Genomic DNA, 21339 nt, shown 5'->3' with positions numbered 1-21339 from the left:
CAGAGTAATTATTATAGAGGTTCTTGCGAACCTGTGCACACGTTACCGTTGCGAACTTAAAGGGGAATGTCTATAAACTCTGCTGATATTTTGGGAACTTGTTAGCACAAGTTGGATAAGGATATAATTAGTCAATATATCCTCTCCTGCACCCCAGAACATTCCCACAAAATCAAACCACTGTGTCAGCAGCACTGAAGTGATCTCCCCACGGCACAAGCCTGGCCAGTGTGTATGGAGGTCCTGGGCTGCTCAGATGACAAGACTCCCCTCTTGGCCTCACTGATGGGGTCCAAAGGAAAGCAGAGCAAGACGTTTGGCACCAGCTTGGCTGCAGGAGTTGCCAGATGGAGGCGTACAAGGTGCCTTCCAACTGCCTTAGGGACTCCACTCCAGCTTTGGGCAGGGTTTACTCCTTAGCCTTTTCATCTCCTGAAGATGTCCTGCAAGGCAGTGGAAGTTTGGTATCAGAGTTTTCCTTCTCCTAGATGGATTACCTTCCCAGGTGGATGAGCCCCATTTACCCCTCACTTCCCTCTACTGTGGAAAGTGCCTTCTTGACTGTTGGACCCACTCTTGGTCTCGTCAACTCAATCAGCTGGAGTCTGTCTCCACATGCAGGGGAAGTCCCTAACTCACTGTGGGTTTGAGACCCATCAACTCCCCTCACCTGGTTTAGCTGGCCTGTCAAATCTGTTCCTGGGATATGGCCGCTGTTGCTTGCTGACAGCTTCCAGGAGGCACTTGTGAGAACTTAGTGCATGCTGGGGACTAAAGATGGAGCATGATGTGTCCTCCACAGAGATACCACCCCTCTCCCACCACCAACCCCCGGCAGTACTTCTGGCCAGCCAAAGCCATCATCTTGACAAAGGAACTGCTAGGCTGGTCCTCCAGGAGTTCTTGTACTCCAGCTCCCATCACCGCTTTCCATTGGTCATGCTACCTGGGGCTGATGGGAGTTGGAGTTCAACAGCAGCTGGAGGGATACAGGTCCTGGGTTGGCCAAAGGAAAACACAGAGCATCAACTGCACCTTAGTTTGGCAGGGTGAGAAAAGCTGTCCTTGTGAAGCGGCCAGGACAGCAACCCTTTCCAGTGTCCTTTGTGGGTGAGGGCAAATGCCAGTGCTGGGTGGGGGGAGAGGCAAACAGTGGGAGCAGCAACAGATGAGACTCTTAGCTTGGAATGTTGCAGAACTGCACAGAAGGAGGGAAGTTGTTGAAGAACAAAGGGTTGTAAAATGATCTGCCAGACACCCCCTCTGAAAGACACAAGGCGAGGAGGCAAAGAGACTAGATAGATGCTACCCAGATCAATAGACAAGAGCAATCAAAAAGCCACACATAGCAGCCTGCAGGTGCTGTTGCAAAGCTGGTCCTGCTACACTCTAAGGAAAACAACATGAAGCAAGCCTGCCCCATCCTCAGGGGTGGACATTTGAGCTTCAGATGCAAAAAACCCCTGCAGAAAACTTAATTTTGGTAAGCAATCAGGAATCAGCCGGGAATATTTCTTGCGTGGCACCCTCATCCCCACACCAATGGTAGGCAAACAGGTCTTCTCATTCCAGCTCCCCATGGATTGTGCCCTGTGGGTCGGATCTGTCTCCCACACTGTCTGCCCTTTGTTGGTCTCCAAAATCCATCTCTCGACATGGCGGACCCACCTGCTTGCTCCACACACCCAGCTCTATTTCCTTCACACCTTAAAAGACACGCCTGCCAAAAGGTTTCTTGAAAGTGCAAACACTGCGCTCGGCACACAGAGAAAGAGATGCTGTTAGTGCAAAACAGGCCTGGCCCCGAGTTCCTTAAAAATTAACTTCTTTTAGGCGTAACAGGCGTAACAGAATTGAGGAGGATTTAGTATACAGTGGTACCTTGGTTTATGAACTTAATCTGTTCCGGAAGTCCGTTCTTAAACCAAAATGGTTCTTAAACCGAGGTGTGCTTTCCCTACTGAGACCTCCTGCCGCTGGTGCCCTCCCACCGTTTAGATTCTGTTCTTAGACCGAGGTAAAATTCTCAAACCAAGACACTATTTCCGGTTTTGCGGAGTTCTTAAACCAAATCGTTTGTAAACAGGACTGTTCTTAAACCAAGGTACCACTGTACACCTTTTGGAGTTGGGGAAAAAATATCTTTCTGGACAGAAACACTGATCATTATACAAAAATAAGTACAGGTGATGATATCCCAAGAATCCCTTAAAAAAACCCCTCTCCTTTGGTTACTTCACTCCGAGGTCATCAGTACTGATTTTCAGCTGCTTACTACACTGCTAACAACAGCAAAACACTGTATTACATAAAAGTAGAAAAATAAAGATTCCCCACTCCCCCACCATAACTGATTGGCAAGGAATAACTGGCAAACTATCTTCATGATAAAATCTAAATATTTTTTCATTTTTATTTATTCACAACACATATATATATAGTCCCTTCCCCCATCAAATGTCACTCCCCCCCTTTCTATTTTGTAGAAACAAGGGTGTCTAATAGTTTTGGCAATGAATCGTGATAGCGTTAATAAAAGAGAGAGAGAGAGAGATGGGGGGGGAATCTTTATTTTTCCACTTTTATGTAAGTGTTTTGCTGTTGTTAGCCTCTTTTAAGCCTTATTTTCCTATCTCCTTCTTGTTCTCTCTGCCACATCAGCTGTTGCCTGACTCTTGCCAGAGATTTGACACCCTCAAATCACATCCTCAGACTCCTCCCTTGCAGTGCCATAATGTGCAGAGGGATTATTTTTCAGGTGGCAGAATATTAAAAGGTCTCTGAAGGCATTTGGGCCATTAACAATTCAAAGTGGGCAAAAAAAAAGACCAAGGCATTTTGTATTTCTTTCTGCTATGGCTTTCCAAGGTGCTCCTGACGTTCCCACGTTGAACTGTTTTAGGGTGTGTTGAGATTATTCATTGACAAGAGTCACTCTGGGCAATAATCAGGGCCAGGTTTTTCTTTCTTCTTGCAGGTCTGACTCCTTAGCAGTCAGAAATGGTTAGGGGGGCAGAGATCTGGCTTAAATGGATCCTTACTGCTCAGTCTCATAGCTTCCAGAAACGGGAAACTGACAAGGCCATAAAATAGGGTTACCAGACGTCCCTGGTTCCCGGGGACAGTCCCCGGATTTGCAAATCTGTCCCCGGACAAATTCCATCCCCGGAATGTCTCCAGATTTGCAAATCTGCCCCCGGGAAATGTGGCAGCGGCAGCCTCAGCAGCCCGGAGCCAGCCTGGTAGCACAGTTGGCTCTGGCTGGCTTCAGGAGTTGCTCACTGCCATGGAACCTGCAATTTTCCTTGCCATTAGTCCCCATATGATGTGTCTTGTGTGCAACACATCATATCAGGACTTCTGGTGAGGAAAAATGGTGGGTGCCACAGCATCTCCTGCCCCCTTCCCCCTTTGTTTTGACTGATTGTGGGTTGGTGGCAGTTGCCCAGTTTTTTAAAAACTCTGCGCATTTATGTTTCACAGGGTGCGAAAGAAGGGCTTTGCACATTTATACAACATGCATGTGTGCTTGGGCCCAGGGTCTTTGGCCATACCAGCCCCATTACTGACTCCCAGTTGCTACTCAGCTTCAAACAAAACAAAACAAAACAAAACAAAAACACTGGTAACCATACCGTAAAACAGATTTTTTGTGAAAGTGAAAAGGAGTAATAAACCTAGCAATAAAGAGCACTTTGAAATGGGCCTGGAAAAGCCCCGACAACCAGTGCAACTGATTCCATATCAGCTCCATCTAACTGGAGATCCCGTGGACAAAATCTGGGATCTTCTGAATTCAAAGCATGAAGCTGCAACTCTGCTGGGCTCCCTTGCCAGTTCACGCCTGCCCTTTTCCTTTCGCTCTTTGTGAAATTTTGCCTTTGCATTTACAGAACAACCAGGGATTCCCACCCCCCACTCTTCTGATTATTTCAATTTGATTCAATTTAATCTAATAGTTATTGTCCCTCCTTGGTCTGTTATGGATAAGCTTAGCGTTCTTAAGTGGCACTTCAAAAAGCAAAACAAAGCCATTGTGCAGGTCACATGATGAGAGCAATCAGGGCAGAGAAAATGAAGAGGTTCAGGATCACAAAAGAAATGCAAAGATGACAATCCCAGTCTCTTCTGGCTGGATTGCGATGGTCTCCTTCAAACCCTCCCAGTCTAGCAAGGTGACAAAGTGGAAGGGAATGAAAATAGCTAATTTACAACATGACGACAGAACGCATCTAAAATATCCAGATATGCTACGACAACAAATCTGGAGGGATGAAAGCTCCATTTCTTGCGGAGGCCATGAAACAAGGAAACAGGGTCACTGGCAGATCAGCTGTGGGATATGATCAGCACCTCCCATCTGTCCCAGGGTAAACTGACAGCCCAGCTGGGCAAAGGGCAGGCTGAGATGCTGTCTGACACACAACGTGGCAGGGCTTCCTCCGAATGCATCGGTGTGCCTTGAAGACAAACAGGAGAGATGGAAGCAAGGGAACGCCTCCCCAAGTTCATTGCCCATTCCATGCCCCCAGCATCCTTCCCACACAATTGTTGTTGTTTAGTCGTTTAGTCGTGTCCAACTCTTTGTGACGCCATGGACCAGAGCACGCCAGGCACTTCTGTCTTCCACTGCCTCCCGCAGTTTGGTCAGACTCATGTTTGTAGCTTCGAAGACACTATCCATCCATCTCGTCCTCTGTCGTCCCCTTCTCCTTGTGCCCTCCATCTTTCCCAGCATCAGGGTCTTTTCCAGGGAGTCTTCTCTTCTCATGAGGTGGCCAAAGTCTTGGAGCCTCAGCTTCAGGATCTGTCCTTCCAGTGAGCACACAGGGCTATCTTCCTTCAGAATGGATAGGTTTGATCTTCTTGCAGTCCATGGGACGCTCAAGAGTCTCCTCCAGCACCATAATTCAAAAGCATCAATTCTTCGGCGATCAGCCTTCTTTATGGTCCAGCTCTCACTTCCATACATCACTGCTGGGAATAGCTTCTCTGAGTTCTTCAAGCCCCTTCGCCACGGCAAGGCAGTGATCCATGAAGGGGTCCCACACAATACTGGTACCCAAAATGCGTGGTACTAGGTACTAGGAGGGTGCTAAGAGAAAAGGTGGGGGCGGGGGCCACTGGAGATGTAAATGACTATCAGACTTTGAAAAGCTGTTCTCACTGGACCACGTTCATCAATTTTGTTGAGTTAATTAAACTAAATAGTTTTAATTGAATTTTGAATAAATGTGCAATGAATGGTTGCTATTTTATTGTGTTGCTGCCTTCCTTAGTGGGCTGTGCTATTTGGAATAATGCTTTGGATAGGCTAGCGGGCTCTGGGGATGAGTCTGTAGAACCAAGGAGGCAGCAGCCTGAGAAATTTCGGGAAACGCTGATCTATAGTGACAATTTTCTCAGGGCAAACTGACACATCCATTGAGGGGGGAGCAGTAGATTTGTTTCCCCAGCTCTGCCTTTTCCTAAAGAGCCTGTGCCTCAGTTTCCTCAGGGAGTGGCAGGCAGACATCAACATTATATGCTGTGTGCCTGGGTGTTCCCTGGTGTGCATGTGATGTGCCAGTGTGGGTAGTGGGGGCTGGCCTGAGGTGTCAGATCCAGGCAATGTGCCAGTCACCCCCAAGCAAAGGGGGAGCCCTCAGCAACCCCTTCTCTACAGCTCTGGCTTGAAGATGTGGTTCTCACACACGATGACTCCCTTGCAGCTTCTCCTGTTTCACAGCCATGAAGGAGCTTGTGTGGCTACAGAACTGACTACTGTTCCCTTCAAGGAATGCTTATATCTCTTCCAAGGGGATGGAACCACTGGAAGAGAAGAGCCTGCCAACTTTCTTAAAAGCCTTCAATTGACTCTGGTTACACATGTAAAGCTAGCCCTGCCCCCTGCCCAAGAATCCTGGGAACTGTAGCTTACCCCTCACTGAACTGCAATTCCCAGCACCCTTAACAAACTACAGTTCCCAGAGTTATTGGGGGTGAGCAAGGGTGCTTTACCTGTATGGTGCTGAAGCAGCCAGTGCCTCCCACCCATTAGGGTGGTTTTGTGGCTTAGAGTGTTGGACTAGGACTTGGAAGACCAGGGTTCAAATCTCCGCTTGGCCCTGAGGCTCACTGGGTCACCTCGGGGCAGTCGCTGCCTCTCAGCTGAGCCCACCTTGCAGGGCTGTTGTGAGGATTATAATGGAGGAAGGAGAGAACCAGGTATGCCACCTTGAGCAGCTTGGAGAAAAACGGTGAGATATAAATGCAATAAATAAAAAATAAAATCAGCCAGCAGGGCCCACTGAGAAGTGCCTGAGGTCCTGATCTGCCTTGCCCTGGCAATCCTTATCACCTCTCCAGTCCCGGCAAAACAGGATACAACTGCCTTGCAGTGCTGTGACATTATCTCCCTGGCATTATTTTTTTTTTTGCTTTTTGACATGTTGTCTCTGCCATTGCTTGCTATTATTTTGCATGTTACTGTTTTATAATGTTAGCCACTGTGACCGTTATAAATACAAATACACACAGAGAGACTTCCTGGTGAATTGTGCCCCAAGCAACTAGATTTGGCTCCCATTCTGCTTGTTACTGATACCCCAAATCACCTACCTGCCTCACCCTGCCTCATGGTACAGCAACTGCGGCCCAAGGATTGTGGCACTCAGTGCTGTTCGCTGTGCTGCTCACCGGGCTTTTGTCTGCACAGGTGAGAAACAACATCTCTGCCTTTGACTGGGGCTGTTAGTCTCATCTGCATCCTCAATCTTCCTTGCCAGTTCTGTCTTCCTGGGAGCCTTTCCATCATCGCCCTTCCTGCCTGCCAATGGGAGTCATGAGATGGAAACACAGCATCTGTGCTGCAACCCTAAGCTCCTCATCAGCTAAGGCATCTCCAGTCTTAAGCAAAACAAGCACAGTTGCGACCACAAGGGAGACAGCACCTCTTCCGGCAAGCTTCTCTGGCACAGCACCAGAGCAGCCCTCTTCCCGGAACGAGAGCTGGGAAGCAAAGAGAAGGTCAGGCGACGGCATGGTTTTTATGGGGGCCGAGACGCAGGTGGTGACTAGGCGGCAGATTGCAATAAAGACAGGGCGCAACACCTGCATACTGATCAATAGCAAGAGCTATTTCAGAGAGAAGAAGAAAATCTGATGCTATTAGTTCCCACTGGTGCAGAGTGAATTCTATATTTGGAAGGCAGGAACGGCGTGTTTACTGTGTGCAGCGCACCAGACAGTTATTAAAAATTCATCCAGAAGTCTCAACCAATCTGTCTTTCCTTAGTGAACAGAAAGAAATGGAGGGGAAGGAAACGGTGGCATAAAAAGATAAGTTGCAAAAGGATTATTTCTGCCTCTTCATGTGTCAATCTTCATCATGCAGTGCACAGTTAAACTATGGAGCCCCCACAGGAGGCAGTGATGTCCACCAACCTGGATGACTTTAAAAGAGGATTAGACAAGTTCATGGAGGAGAAGAAGACTATTGATGGCTACTAGCCAGGATGACTCTACTCTGCACCCAGTTGGAAGCAGCAATGCTTCTGAATACCAGTTGCTGGAAACCACAAGAGGGGAGAATGCGCTTGTGCTCCAGTGCTGCTTGCGGGTTTCCCCCTGAGGCATCTGGGTGGACTAGATGGGCCATTGGCCTGATCCAGAAGGCTCTTATGTTAATGCCATCAGCCATCAACAGTGCCAGAGGTTCAGGACTTGCCTACATCAGGTTGTTGTTGTTGTTTAGTCGTTTAGTCGTGTCCGACTCTTCGTGACCCCCTGGACCAGAGCACGCCAGGCACTCCTGTCTTCCACTGCCTCCCGCAGTTTGGTCAAACTCATGCTGGTAGCTTTGAGAACACTGTCCCACCATCTCGTCCTCTGTCGTCCCCTTCTCCTTGTGCCCTCCATCTTTCCCAACATCAGGGTCTTTTCCAGGGAGTCTTCTCTTCTCATGAGGGGGCCAAAGTCTTGGAGCCTCAGCTTCACGATCTGTCCTTCCAGTGAGCACTCAGGGCTGATTTCCTTCAGAATGGATACGTTCGATCTTCTTGAAGTCCACAGGACTCTCAAGAGTCTCCTCCAGCACCAGAATTCAAAAGCATCCATTCTTCGGCGATCAGCCTTCTTTATGGTCTAGCGCTCACTTCCATACATCACTACTGGGAAAACCAGAGCTTTAACTACACGGACCTTTCGTGATTTCTCTGCTTTTTAAGATACTGTCTAGGTTTGCCATCGCCTTTCTCCCAAGGAGCAGGCGTCTTTTAATTCCGTGACTGCTGTCACCATCTGCAGTGATCATGGAGCCCAAGAAAGTAAAACCTCTCACTGCCTCCATTTCTTCCCCTTCTGTTTGCCAGGAGGTGATGGGCCCAGTGGCCATGATCTTCGTTTTTTTGATGTTGAGCTTCAAGCCATATTTTGCGCTCTCCTCTTTACCCTCATTAAAAGGTTCTTTAATTCCTCCTCACTTTCTGCCATCAAGGTTGTGTCATCTGCATATCTGAGGTTGATATTTCTTCCGGCAATCTTAATTCCAGTTTGGGATTTATCCAGCCCAGCCTTTCGCATGATGAACTCTGCATATAAGTTAAATAAGCAGGGAGACAATATACAGCCTTGCCATACTCCTTTCCCAATTTTAAACCAATCAGTTGTTCCATATCCAGTTCTAACTGTAGCTTCTTGTCCCACATAGAGATTTCTCAGGAGACAGATGAGGTGATCAGGCACTCTCATTTCTTTAAGAACTTGCCATAGTTTGCTGTGGTCGACACAGTCAAAGGCTTTTGCATAGTCAATGAAGCAGAAGTAGATGTCTTTCTGGAACTCTCTAGCTTTCTCCATAATCCAGCGTATGTTTGCAATTTGGTCTCTGGTTCCTCTGCCCCTTCGAAATCCAGCTTGCACTTCTGGGAGTTCTCGGTCCACATACTGCTTAAGCCTGCCTTGTAGAATTTTAAGCATAACCTTGCTAGCATGTGAAATCAGTGCAATTGTGCGGTAGCTGGAGCATTCTTTGGCACTGCCCTTCTTTGGGATTGGGATGTAGACTGATCTTCTCCAATCCTCTGGCCACTGCTGAGTTTTCCAAACTTGCTGGCATATTGAGTGTAGCACCTTAACAGCATCATCATTTAAAATTTTAATAAGTTCAGCTGGAATACCATCACTTCCACTGGCCTTGTTATTAGCAGTGCTTTCTAAGGCCCATTTGACTTCACTCTCCAGGATGTCTGGCTCAAGGTCAGCAACCACACTACCTGGGGTGTACAAGCCATCCATTTCTTTCTGGTATAGTTCCTCTGTGTATTCTTGCCACCTCTTCTTGATGTCTTCTGCTTCTGTTAGGTCCTTTCCACTTTTGTCTTTTATTATGGTAATCTTTGTACGAAATGTTCCTTTCATATCTCCAATTTTCTTGAACAGATCTCTGTTTTTCCCCATTCTATTGTTTTCCTCTATTTCTTTGCATTGCTCGTTTAAGAAGGCCTTCTTGTCTCTCCTTGCTATTCTTTGGAAATCTGCATTCAATTTGCTGTATCTTTCACTATCTCCCTCACATTTTGCTTGCCTTCTCTCCCCCGCTATTTGTAAGGCCTCGTTGGACAGCCACTTTGCTTTCTTGCATTTCATTTTTGTTGGGATGGTTTTATTTGCTGCCTCCTGTATAATGTTACGAGCCTCCATCCATAGTTCTTCAGGCACTCTGTCCACCAAATCTAAATCCTTAAACCTGTTCCTCACTTCCACTGTGTATTTATAAGGGATTTGACTTAGATTGTATCTTACCGGCCCAGTGGTTTTTCCTACTTTCTTCAAGTTTAAGCTTGAATTTTGCTATAAGAAGCTGATACTCTGAGCCACAGTCAGCTCCAGGTCTTGTTTTTGCTGACTGTATAGAGCTTCTCCATCTTTGGCTGCAGAGAATATAATCAATCTGATTTCAATGCTGCCCATCTGGTGATGTCCATGTGTAGAGTTGTCTCTTGTGTTGTTGGAAAAGAGTGTTTGTGATGACCAGCTTGTTCTCTTGACAGAACTCTATTAGCCTTTGCCCTGCTTCGTTTTGAACTCCAAGGCCAAACCTGCGAGTTGTTCCTTTTATCTCTTGACTCCCTACTTTAGCATTCCAATCCCCTATAATGAGAAGAACATCCTTCTTTGGTGTCATTTCTATAAGGTGTTGTAAGTCTTCATAGAATTGGTCAATTTCAGTTTCTTCAGCACCAGCGGTTGGTGCATAAACTTGGATTACTGTGATGTTAAAAGGTCTGCCTTGGATTCGTATCAAGATCATTCTATCATTTTTGTTGACTATGAGGGCCACTCCATTTCTTTTACGGGAGTATTGCCCACAGTAGTAGATATGATGGTCATCCGAACTGAATTCACCCATTCCCATCCATTTTAGTTCACTGATGCCCAGGATGTCAGTATTTATTCTTGCCATCTCATTTTTTACCACATCCAACTTACCCAGGTTCATGGTTCTTACATTCCAGGTTCCTATGCAATATTTTCCTCTACAGCATTGGACTTTCCTTTCGCTTCCAGGCATATCCGCAACTGCGCGTCCTTTTGGCTTTGGCCCAGCCGCTTCATCAGCTCTGAATCTACTTGTACTTGTCCTCCGCTCTTCCTCAGTAGCATGTTGGATGCCTTCCGACCTGAGGGGCTCATCTTCCAGCGTCATAACTTTTATATGCCTGTTGTCTTTGTGCATGGCGTTTTCTTGGCAGGGATACTGGAGTGGCTTGCCGGTTCCTACTCCAGGTGGATCACGTTTGGTCAAAACTCTCCACTATGACCTGTCCATCTTGGGTGGCCCTGCACGGCATAGCTCATAGCTTCTCTGAGTTATTCAAGCCCCTTCGCCACGGCAAGGCAGTGATCCATGAGGGGGCCTACATCAGGTGTTTACTGCAAATGAATGTCAACAGGCATCTGATGGATTCCCCAGCTTTCTGTCCTCCAGATGTTTTGGGCTGTAATTTCCACCATCCTTCACCATTGACCATGCTGGCTGGGGCTGATGGAAGTTGTGCTCCAAAGAATCCAGCGGGCACAAGACTGGGGAAGGCTGATTTAATGAGTAGCCAATGCCAACAGTTGCACTGGAAAACTTTGCCATTTGGCACAGGGGATTCCCAGAAGCCGCATTTGTGCCGTTGAGTCAGGACTGGCTTGGAAGAGGTGCAAACCTAGAGCTGAACTATTCTTGCAGGCTTTTGGGACAGGGCTTGGTGCTTTTGTGCTTAAGATGGTATTACGGAGTGCCCCTTCTTTCCCCCTTCTAGTAAAACATGTTTTCTACTGTTTCAAACTCCTGCAAAAGCAGACTGGCCAGAGACAGCAGCAAGATGAAAACAAAGGCTGCACGCACCATAGGAAACTATGCTTCTTTCCCATCACCTTCCACTCTCTGGGAGGGGGAAGAACCGTATCCAGATAAAAAATTAGGAAGACTGGCTCCATTTTCCTATTCTCCGTTTACATAGCTGGTGTGAGGATGCTTTTGTATTTTTGTGTGCACTTTTGAATACTGACAATGAAAGATGAATGAATTTGAAAGTAACACGAACATCCTGCTTGGCCCCTGATTAGGCAGGTACTTTGGACAGTTCCTAAACCCTCCACTCCGATTTCCACTACTTTCTGTCCTCAGATGTGAAATAGTCAGGGAAAATTCAGGAGAATTGGGGGGAGTGATTCTTATTCCAGCTCTAAAATTTCACCAGGAGGCACATCCAACCTCTTGAGCAGCCCATCTCTGCAGAGAGGCTACTTTCAGCTTTCTGCCTGTACATGTTGTTAAAAAACAGCCCCCAGGAACTTGCCTCCTCCTCCTCCTCCTCCTCCTCCTCCTCTCTCATATTCTGAAGCGAAGGCCATCATTGCACCAACCCTGTTAACAAAAGGGTAATGCGTGGGAGGAACAATTCAGTTGGGAGAGCCGCTCGTCATACCGGGAGGTCTTGAAACACAAAGCAAGGTCTGTGGGCTTCATGCCTTCAGAGGCAACATTACTGTTTGACACATCAGCCCGGCTTTTCCTCCTCACGTTGATCTTGGCATTTAAACAGCCACTTGGACCTGCAGGAGACGGCAGGAAGAGGGCTGGCTGCCCATGGCTGCAACAGCCAATCTCCACAGATACTGCAGAGCAAGAATGGCACTTCATTTTTTATAGCTTTTATTTATTTAGATACAAAAGGTACATTTTCTTCCCGGGGACAGAATCCCACACATGTTAAGCCGCATCCAAGTTTCACACTAACACCCATAGATTTATGCCCAGTTTATACCTTATTACTTTTACAAAAGACCAGCGCTGGTGCGTTGTAGTTCAAAACATCTGGGCCACACCCGGCTGGTGAAGGCTGCTCTATGCCACGGGGCGGAACTGTCTCTGAACACATAGGCAGTTCTGTAAGTTTGACAAATTAGGCAAGCACCAAAGGATGGTGGTGATAATATTTATTTCTTATACCCTGCCCACCTGAGTGGGTTACTCCAGATAGACTGGGCAGCTTCCAACAAACTACCGGGGGTGGGAGGGTGGATCAAACATTAAAAGCTTCCTGAAACAAGGCTGCCTCCAGATGTCTACAAAAAGTCATTTAGTCGTTTAACTCTTTGACATTTGACAGGAGGGCATTCCACAGGGTGGATGCAACTACCGAAAAGGCCCTCTGCCTGGTTCCCTGTAATTTCACTTCTTGCAATGAGGGAACTGCCAGAAGGCCCTCAGAGTTGGATCTTGGTGTCTAGGGCTTTAAAGGCCAGCACCAACACTTTGAATTGTGCTCAGAAATGTAGTGGGAGCCAATGTAGCTTAGGACCGGTGTTACATGGTCCTGGCAGTTGCTCCCAGTCACCAGTCTAGCAGTTGTATGCTGGATTAATTGTAGTTTCCGAGTCACCTTCAAAAGTAGCCCATGTAGAGTGCACTGCAGTAGTTTAATCAAGAGGTAACTGGAACATATACAACTCTGGTGAGACAGTGTGCAGGCAGGTAGGGTCTCAGACATTGCACCAGATGGAGCTGGTGAACAGCTGCCCTGGACAGAGTTGACCTGAGCCTCCATGAAGCCCAAAATGACCCCCAGGCTGTGCAACTGGTCCTTTAGGGGCACAGTTACTCCAATCAGGGCCAGGGGGTGCAAACCCACAGGCAGTTTGTAGGGTTGTAGGGGCCCTTGAGGAAGTAGGGTACAGTCAGAGAGGAACCTCAAGGCATTTCACAATGTTACAGAGGATTTTGGGTTGTGATTTTTGGCTCATGAAGGCCAGCCGCTTTGAGGGAGGAAACTAGATGGAGCCAGCCATCCATCATGATGGTTTGTGGTGACATCCTTGGCTGCTGTGTCCTGAAATATCATAATATGTGAATGGGAAGGCCAGGGTCTGTGTGGTGGAAGTAGGATCCTCCAAAGCACACAATATGGGTCTTTCCCCTTCCCTAAACACCTCTGCTGCGTGCATGACAACACCAGTCCTGCGGATGGGATACTTGGGTTATTTTCCATGTATTTCCTCTCAAGCAATAATTTTATAACAATGACAAGAGATTGTTCATGACAAGTAAGACACTAGGAGGAACTGCTCAACAAGTATAATATCTTGTCTGTTTTATTATTGTCTAGCTTCACTCTCGTTTGTTAAGGTTAAAAACCAGCAGGGCAGCCTCCGCTGATGATGATTTCAGCTGACCAAGATCCATTTATCTTGGTCAGCAAGACTTTAATGAAGGAGGCAAAGAGATACAGAAAGAGATCAGGGCAACAGCTGCAGCTCTCCTCCCTTTCATGCAAATCAGGAGAGACCCCCCCCCCAAAGCCCCCTGGCTGAGCGCCAGAGAAGCTGTCAGATGGGGCATGTTTTAATCAGGCAGACTAAGAGCACCCTACACAAGGCCATTTCTTACAGGTCCTTTTCTCGTATCTCATCGCACCACAAAATGCAGGGTGACAGAATTTGTACATACGTTTAATGAAAGCCTGAAGGTGTAACTCAATACAGTACAAGGAGCAACTTTTTGGGGCTGTATGTAGCTGAGCACTTGGGCTGCTGAAGATCTGTCTTCCAAAGCACTCCAGATTCAAGTCTCTATATGTTTATTCCTCCTTTTGTCCTGGGGGCTATTCACAAATCCAATCAGTTCCACCCCCCACCCCCATTATGCAAAATTTAATACACAGCAGACTAAAAGCTTTCTGAAAGAGAGAGATGAGGAGGGACGCAGAGTTGGATAAATGCCTCGAGAGAATGGATCTTTCTTTTTTGCTGAGCCTGACAACTGGAACCAGTAAACCAGGGGTGATACTAGGCTTTATTTCACCCAGGTCAAAACCCCAGGCCCAGTCCCCCACCCCCACCCCAATCTCTGTACACACACACTGGCTGGGAGCCTCAGTGGCTCTGCTCTGGAGACTTCACCTGGGCCCCCAAAAAAAACAACCTGGCTAGCACGCCCCGCCCAACGACGACACTGCAGTAAACCCAATCTGGAGAGCTAAGAATGAGGGGTGTTTGTTGAATCCAGATTTGAAATATTTTTCAATCTACATTAACTTCTGCTTGGAGCCTCCCGGCTAGGATGCCTGGCTGCACAAGGAATGTAATGATTTGGAATCCAGTTCTTCCAACGGAAAGGGGACTTATCACTTTGGGTGAGATTCCAAACCTCACACAGCGGGCAAGTTGAGTACTGGGAAGAGGTGCTGGGACACAAGAAGGCTAAGGGTCAGGGAGCCCAGATGCAAAGCGATGGAAGGCTTTGAGAAGAAAAGCAGAGGAGATAAGGAACCAGAGCAAGAAAGGGCTGCTCAGAGGGCTCTCCGAAGTAGGACTGCCATATTCCAGTTTCCCAGTGATTTGTGTCCTACGGAAATCTAAGGCTGCAATGCTATGCACATTTTCCTGAAAGTAAGGCTGCTTACATACCAGGGATGCTTCCAAATGGGGATGTAATACTGGAAATGGGTCATTGGTGTATCACAAGCAGGTGGCTGGCAACACCTTCTTTAAAAACTTACAGGATTTTCTCAGGAATGGTCAAAACTAGATTAAACCTAGGGGGAGTAAGGGGGAGGCAGATATGAGCTGGCATTTTGATGCTGATGATATCATGTGCACGGTGCAAAAAACAACAACCCCTGTTGGGGGCACCAATTCCACATTAGACACCTGCCTGAGAGGGTTTAATGCGTCACTCAAGCTGCGTCCACACATGGGCAAAAATGTGCACATGGCTTGCTGTTTCCATGTAGGCATTCGTGGACCTTTGTCCACACGTGAGTGCTTTCAATTTTATGGCTCCCAAATCTACCTCAGTATTTCCCATCCATACAAACAGGGGGAAATTTGTGCTGTGAATACTTTCCCACTCGCCAGACATTTCATTGTGGGCATGAAAATGGATGTTTGCGTAGTAGTGCCACCTCACTTTAAAAAAAAAATAAATTGAAATTGAAATGTTTGTTAACAAGAAAAGAGGCAAAAAACACACACACACCTTCTCAAATCTGAACAATCTCTGACTTACACAATACATCCATGTAAAAAACCAAGTTAGATAAATATTTGAAAAGTGTCAGGATTCATGGGATGCAATGTATATAAATCCCTAACATAATTTCCAAATTCTGTTCTTATCCTTTGTAGTTCACTGAGCAAAATCACCCTCTTTTTCTGTATTCCTTTTATTACATTGGATAATAATTTAGACCTTCTATTTTCAAATTAATAATAATGTTGATTTACATATAATAATACAATCATGGTATTATTAATGTCTATTTAATTATTTTCAGCCACAATTTCAAGGCCAGGAAACGTGGCACACAGCCAATCCACAACAAATTCTTTAATTGATGTAGCATATTCATCTGCTCCTTCTGCAAAACCAAAAAAACCACAGGTTTTGGCTGCAATTTTTGAGCTCCTCCAGTTTTGATTTAATTATTTTATTTTTCCCTTCTCAAGAGCTGAATTTCTTCTGCGTTTGGCCAGGCTGACATCCAGAGCTTTGAAAGTGGAAGTTGCCAAAGCATCAAGGCAGGAGTCAAACTCTGCATTTTATTCCCACCAAAGGTTTCAAGGTTTCTTCCCACTGTGCAGTCAGTTCCTTTTTAAATGTTTGAAATCGGTTGACTAGTCCCCCTTTGAGGCTGTTCTTGCCATCTTGCACCCCATTGAATGAGGTTTTCTGTGGGCTGGGGGCCATATTGCCAGATCAGGGTCTGTCAGATGATACGAGGCCTTATTGCTCAGTTGGGATAAAATATGACATCAACACACTTCCTTTGCTTTTCAAAGAGCCGTGTAACATTCCTTAAATAAGGTGCATGGAAACATAAACACCAATTCTATAGCTGAATCACATGAGGAAGGTTGATTCTGTCCAAGAGTTCATGGAGCAAAAGATCATAGAATCATAGAATAGAATCATAGAATCATAGAATCATAGAGTTGGAAGAGACCACAAGGGCCATCGAGTCCAACCCCCTGCCAAGCAGGAAACACCATCAGAGCACTCCTGACATATGGTTGTCAAGCCTCTGCTTAAAGACCTCCAAAGTAGGAGACTCCACCACACTCCTTGGCAGCAAATTCCACTGTCGAACAGCTCTTACTGTCAGGAAGTTCTTCCTAATGTTTAGGTGGAATCTTCTTTCTTGTAGTTTGGATCCATTGCTCCGTGTCCGCTTCTCTGGAGCAGCAGAAAACAACCTTTCTCCCTCCTCTATGTGACATCCTTTTATATATTTGAACATGGCTATCATATCACCCCTTAACCTCCTCTTCTCCAGGCTAAACATGCCCAGCTCCCTTAGCTGTTCCTCATAAGGCATCGTTTCCAGGCCTTGGACCATTTTGGTTGCCCTCCTCTGGACACGTTCCAGTTTGTCAGTGTCCTTTGTGAAGTGTGGTGCCCAGAACTGGACACAGTACTCCAGGTGAGGTCTGACCAGAGCCACGTGACCAGGTGAGGTCTGACCAGAGCCAGGTGAGGTCTGACCAGATTTCGTGTCCGTGTTAGCCATGCTCCCTGGGCCCACTCACTTTTCAAAAACACCACCAACAACAAAAAATGTGTTTTCCAAGCCAGGAACCTGAGCTCCCTTGTGCCCATGGGCACAAGGCGTTTGTTTACATTTCTGGGCAAAGCTTCGCTATGGGGCAGGGATTGGAGAGGGTCAGGGAGGATGGTCAAGAGGCAGGGTGGCTAATGGTCATCAGACAAAGCAGGCTGAGTATATGCAGCCTTTTCCATGCTAGTTTTGAAGTACAGTTCCCATCAGCCTCACCCAGCACCAGGTTGGGGGAGCTAGCCTAAATGGATAGCGGAGAAAAAGCTGAAGAAGAACAGAAAGTAGGCTAGAGCAATATTATTATATATATTATTACATACTGGCTGCTTGCTTTCCTTAGAAATGACGATCTCTGCCCATCCTTCCAGAAACTGACCTTTGTCTAGTGCAAGCATCAGTACCTCAGCTGACTTTAATTATATGGTAATATCTTGCACCCACTGAGAATAGAGCCCTGCACTTTTAATTGGTCTCAATGGGAAATTTGGCTTAAGAGCTGATGAAAAGTCAAAGCCTTTGATTTATGTACTTTTTAAAAGATTGAGATTGACTGTTCAGGACAGCAAGTGAAACTGGGGTCTCGTTAATGCAGATCAGGGATTATGCCCTTTGTAGCAGTTCTGCAGCAGTTCGGCCCCTGTGAGCTGACCCAGAGGGATGATTCTGAATATCCCCCTCCTCCAAATTTTGCCCCAGACCTCGGGGCTCCAATTTGCCTCGACTTGGTCGCAATGCAGCGCCTAGGCATTTTCTTTGTAGCTTTCTTCCTGATGGGACTGCCAGAATATTAAACATGGCTTTACATAGTTACGATCAAGAACAGCAAAAAGACATTTCAATTGAATTCTTGTGTGATTAGTGCACAACTGCATGCACCCACGGAAAACTGCTGCTGGTGGACAGACCTCAGCTGGAATGAAAAACGGAAGAGATCCAGTGTTGGCTGGAGGAAACTGTGAGCATGCCAGTTCAAATAGTACTCCCCGCATTATTGCTTCGTGGCTCTACGATGCGCCCGACACTCACCCCAATGGGGCCCCATCTGCTCCTCTGCTTTGGCATTGCATTTACAGTGCATCAGCGTAGGTACATTATCTTACTGGCATCCTTGCCACAACCTTAATTGTTTAAAGTGGAACAGTAGCACTAAAGGGAGGGGTGGGAGGGAGGCAGACCCCACAGAAGGGAAGGGAGTTTGTCTGATGGCCTATGCAGATCCTCAGGCTTACACTTAGGATTTCAGTGCCCTTTGCAGGTTGTAGGAGGAGGCCTAATTCTCTGGGGAGGACCCACACAACCAGTCCTGGCCCTGTGGCTGCACAATTAACCCACTGGCCCTTGAGAGATGCCTACAATCAGGGGGATGCAGGCAAGAGCTTATTTCTCAGGCTTGCCATGACTTAACCTACTCTTCAACTCTCCTAACGGACTCTCACTCTCTCTTCGCCAGCTGCCCATCTCTGTGGACTTGCCTTCCGCACCGTAGCACTCTCAGGCCTGCTAGACTCTTAGGGGTTACTATGGCAACCAATTTCTCAGTTCCAGGGGGTACCACTTTACTGGATGCTGACCTGGTTCCTCTGAGGACGAGTAGCAAAAGCCCCACACTCACATCGTTGCCTCAATAAAAATGGCAAAGCAAAGTGAAAATAGCTGATAAGAGACCAGATTCATCAATGGAGATGGGGGAGGAAGAATGTGGTAGCTGAAGACCTGGTCTATGGGAAGCAGGTCCCATCTTTAGTCTTGGTCATCTGCTGTTAAATGAGCACAGTTAGCAGCAGTAGAAATGAGCCACGCCTGAGGTCCCTGCAGATTTGCAGCAAAGTCAGCACTGGGCTAGGAGTTTAACCCAGTGGTTTGACCCAGTACCAGAGAGAGAGAGAGAAAGAGAGAGAAACTGGATAGGAAAATTACATTTTGATAACCCAGTATTCCCTCAGCCCCCAGGGCACCTGCAACATGATAAAACTGAACATTCAGAACTGGATAAATATGGGAACTTGGCCTTAAACTAAGGGCTGGCTGTTGTCAGGCTGGTCAGGCCTCCCATAGCCATTGACCATTTGGCTTGACTTACAGATTGCATGCTAGCCAGAGAGTTGCCCAATGGCAAATGCCAACTCTGGTCCTGGTACCAGCAGGAGGCCGACAGCTTCAGCTCAGCAGGTCCAGCCAAGTGCAGGAAGTGCTACCATCAGCCTGACTCTAAAGAGATCTCTCCTACTGGATCAGCGGTATTTTGCAAGAAACCAAATTCAACATAGCAGATGAGCAACCGAAGAAGACACAGATGTAGAAGAATCGGGCATTTAATGTGGAAGGCATTTAAGCTTCACTCCGGCAGGTGTAAGTTGCCCAACACGAAAGCCTGGTATATATTCATCTTGGTATATATTTCTTGACACGTATCTATACATATCCATATGTATAAAACTGAATAAAACATTTTTTTAAAATAAAAAGACCTGGCAGAATGGATAAACTAAGCGAGGTGATTTGAAGGCGAGAAAGTGGGATGTGGGTCAGAGATGTGACCAACCCTTTTTCTGTCACTACTACCCTCAGTGGTGCCCAAAGTTTCATTGGTGCTGCCTCCATTTATGGGGATTTAATTGTCCCCGTTTAACCAACGCATCTCCCTGGGCAGAGGGGTCTGCCTTATGTCTTCTTCCCCTGAAGAAGACAGCCCACACCACTGTCTGTCTGGAAGCTAATGAAAATATTGTGATAGGATTGGGGGTTGGTTTGGATGATGCCCATGGGCCCCAAACAGGCCTGTGCTTTAGTATCTGTTGTGATTGGTTTCCCTCGACTACAAACTATGGCTAGCTGGGCCTGTAAGCACCCACATTTGCACCCACAGAGAGCTGGCAAAGGACAGGTGTGTTGCCATAGAGACAAGTGGGCGGGCCCCTGGCTGAATTGCCCTAGAGTTGGAAAGAAGAATAGCAATGTAGAAGAAGAACAACAGCCTTTCGCCAGAGTCTGGGATTGTAAGCTGGGAAGAGACAGTTTATGAGGAACGGTTAAGCTTATGAGGAACGGTTAAGCTTATGAGGAACGGCTAAGGGAGCTGGGCATGTTTAGCCTGGAGAAGAGGAGGTTAAGGGGTGATATGATAGCCATGTTCAAATATATAAAAGGATATCTGAAGGTATCTGAAGAAGTGTGCATGCACACGAAAGCTCATACCAAGAACTAACTTAGTTGGTCTTTAAGGTGCTACTGGAAGGAATTTTTTTATATAAAAGGATGTCACATAGAGGAGGGAGAAAGGTTGTTTTCTGCTGCTCCAGAGAAGCGGACACGGAGCAATGGATCCAAACTACAAGAAAGAAGATTCCACCTAAACATGAGGAAGAACTTCCTGACAGTAAGAGCTGTTTGACAGTGGAATTTGCTGCCAAGGAGTGTGGTGGAGTCTCCTACTTTGGAGGTCTTTAAGCAGAGGCTGGACAACCATATGTCAGGAGTGCTCTGATGGTGTTTCCTGCTTGGCAGGGGGTTGGACTCGATGGCCCTTGTGGTCTCTTCCAACTCTATGATTCTATGAGACACAGAGGCTTTTCTTGCTCTGTGCTGCATCCAAAGAAATGGTTTGGGGTCCTCCTAGGAACCTATAATGGGCAAGCAAGATCTGCTGGAATGTTAATGCTGTGAGCCCTTACCAGACATATGGCAACCCTAGCTGAGCACAAGGCTCCCTTTTAAAGTGGTGCTTAAGGGTGCTGTGGCTCAGAGAAGGCGCTCCCTGCTATGAATAAGTGATAGCTCCTGTGTCTGAGGGAGGTTGATCGGGGGGGGGAGGGGGTGGTCATGCAAAGATGCTGGGGAAAAGCCTTAGGAGCGCATCAGAAGAAGAAGTAGCCAGGCTCTGCAAATAGAATAATAAAATTGTAGAGTTAAGGAATTCATGGTAGAAGCCATCCAAACTCCGAGGCAGATTTAGGGGAGTGTGATCAGTTTGGTCGCAGTGGGTGCAGAACCTCAGGGGCACTGCAACTATAATGTAGAAAGGAAGGGGAGAGGCAGGGAGGGGGGTGCCAAATTTTGCCATGGCACATGGCACCACTGAAATTTGAGACCTCAAGGCCCACCACTGCAAAAAAAGGTAACGGTAAAGGGACCCCTGACACTTAGGTCCAGTCGTGGACAACTCTGGGGTTGTGGCACTCATCTCACTTTATTGGCCGAGGGAGCTGGCGCACAGCTTCCGGGTCATGTGGCCAGCATGACTAAGCTGCTT

The 21339-nt window shown here is 46.9% G+C and overlaps 2 protein-coding genes across 3 annotated transcripts in view; both read right to left on the bottom strand.

Annotated features, from left to right (window-relative positions):
- LOC308590768 (E3 ubiquitin-protein ligase TRIM7-like) overlaps window positions 1-16881 on the bottom strand; it is a 104137-nt gene extending 87256 nt beyond the window's left edge. The window contains exon 1 of the mRNA XM_081200989.1: window positions 16632-16881. Coding sequence (XP_081057115.1) covers window positions 16632-16871 — 240 coding nt within the window. The 5' untranslated portion in view covers window positions 16872-16881. The remainder of the gene's footprint in view (window positions 1-16631) is intronic.
- Window positions 1-21339, bottom strand: part of ADD2 (adducin 2) — a 78937-nt gene that overhangs the window by 41761 nt on the left and 15837 nt on the right. The window lies entirely within an intron of this gene.

Source organism: Podarcis bocagei (genome assembly GCF_964188305.1).
Source record: "Podarcis bocagei genome assembly, chromosome: 7".
In the NCBI taxonomy this organism is placed as follows: Eukaryota; Metazoa; Chordata; class Lepidosauria; order Squamata; family Lacertidae; genus Podarcis; species Podarcis bocagei.
Note: the sequence above shows the minus strand (reverse complement) of the source record. Positions and strands in the feature narration are given on the sequence as shown.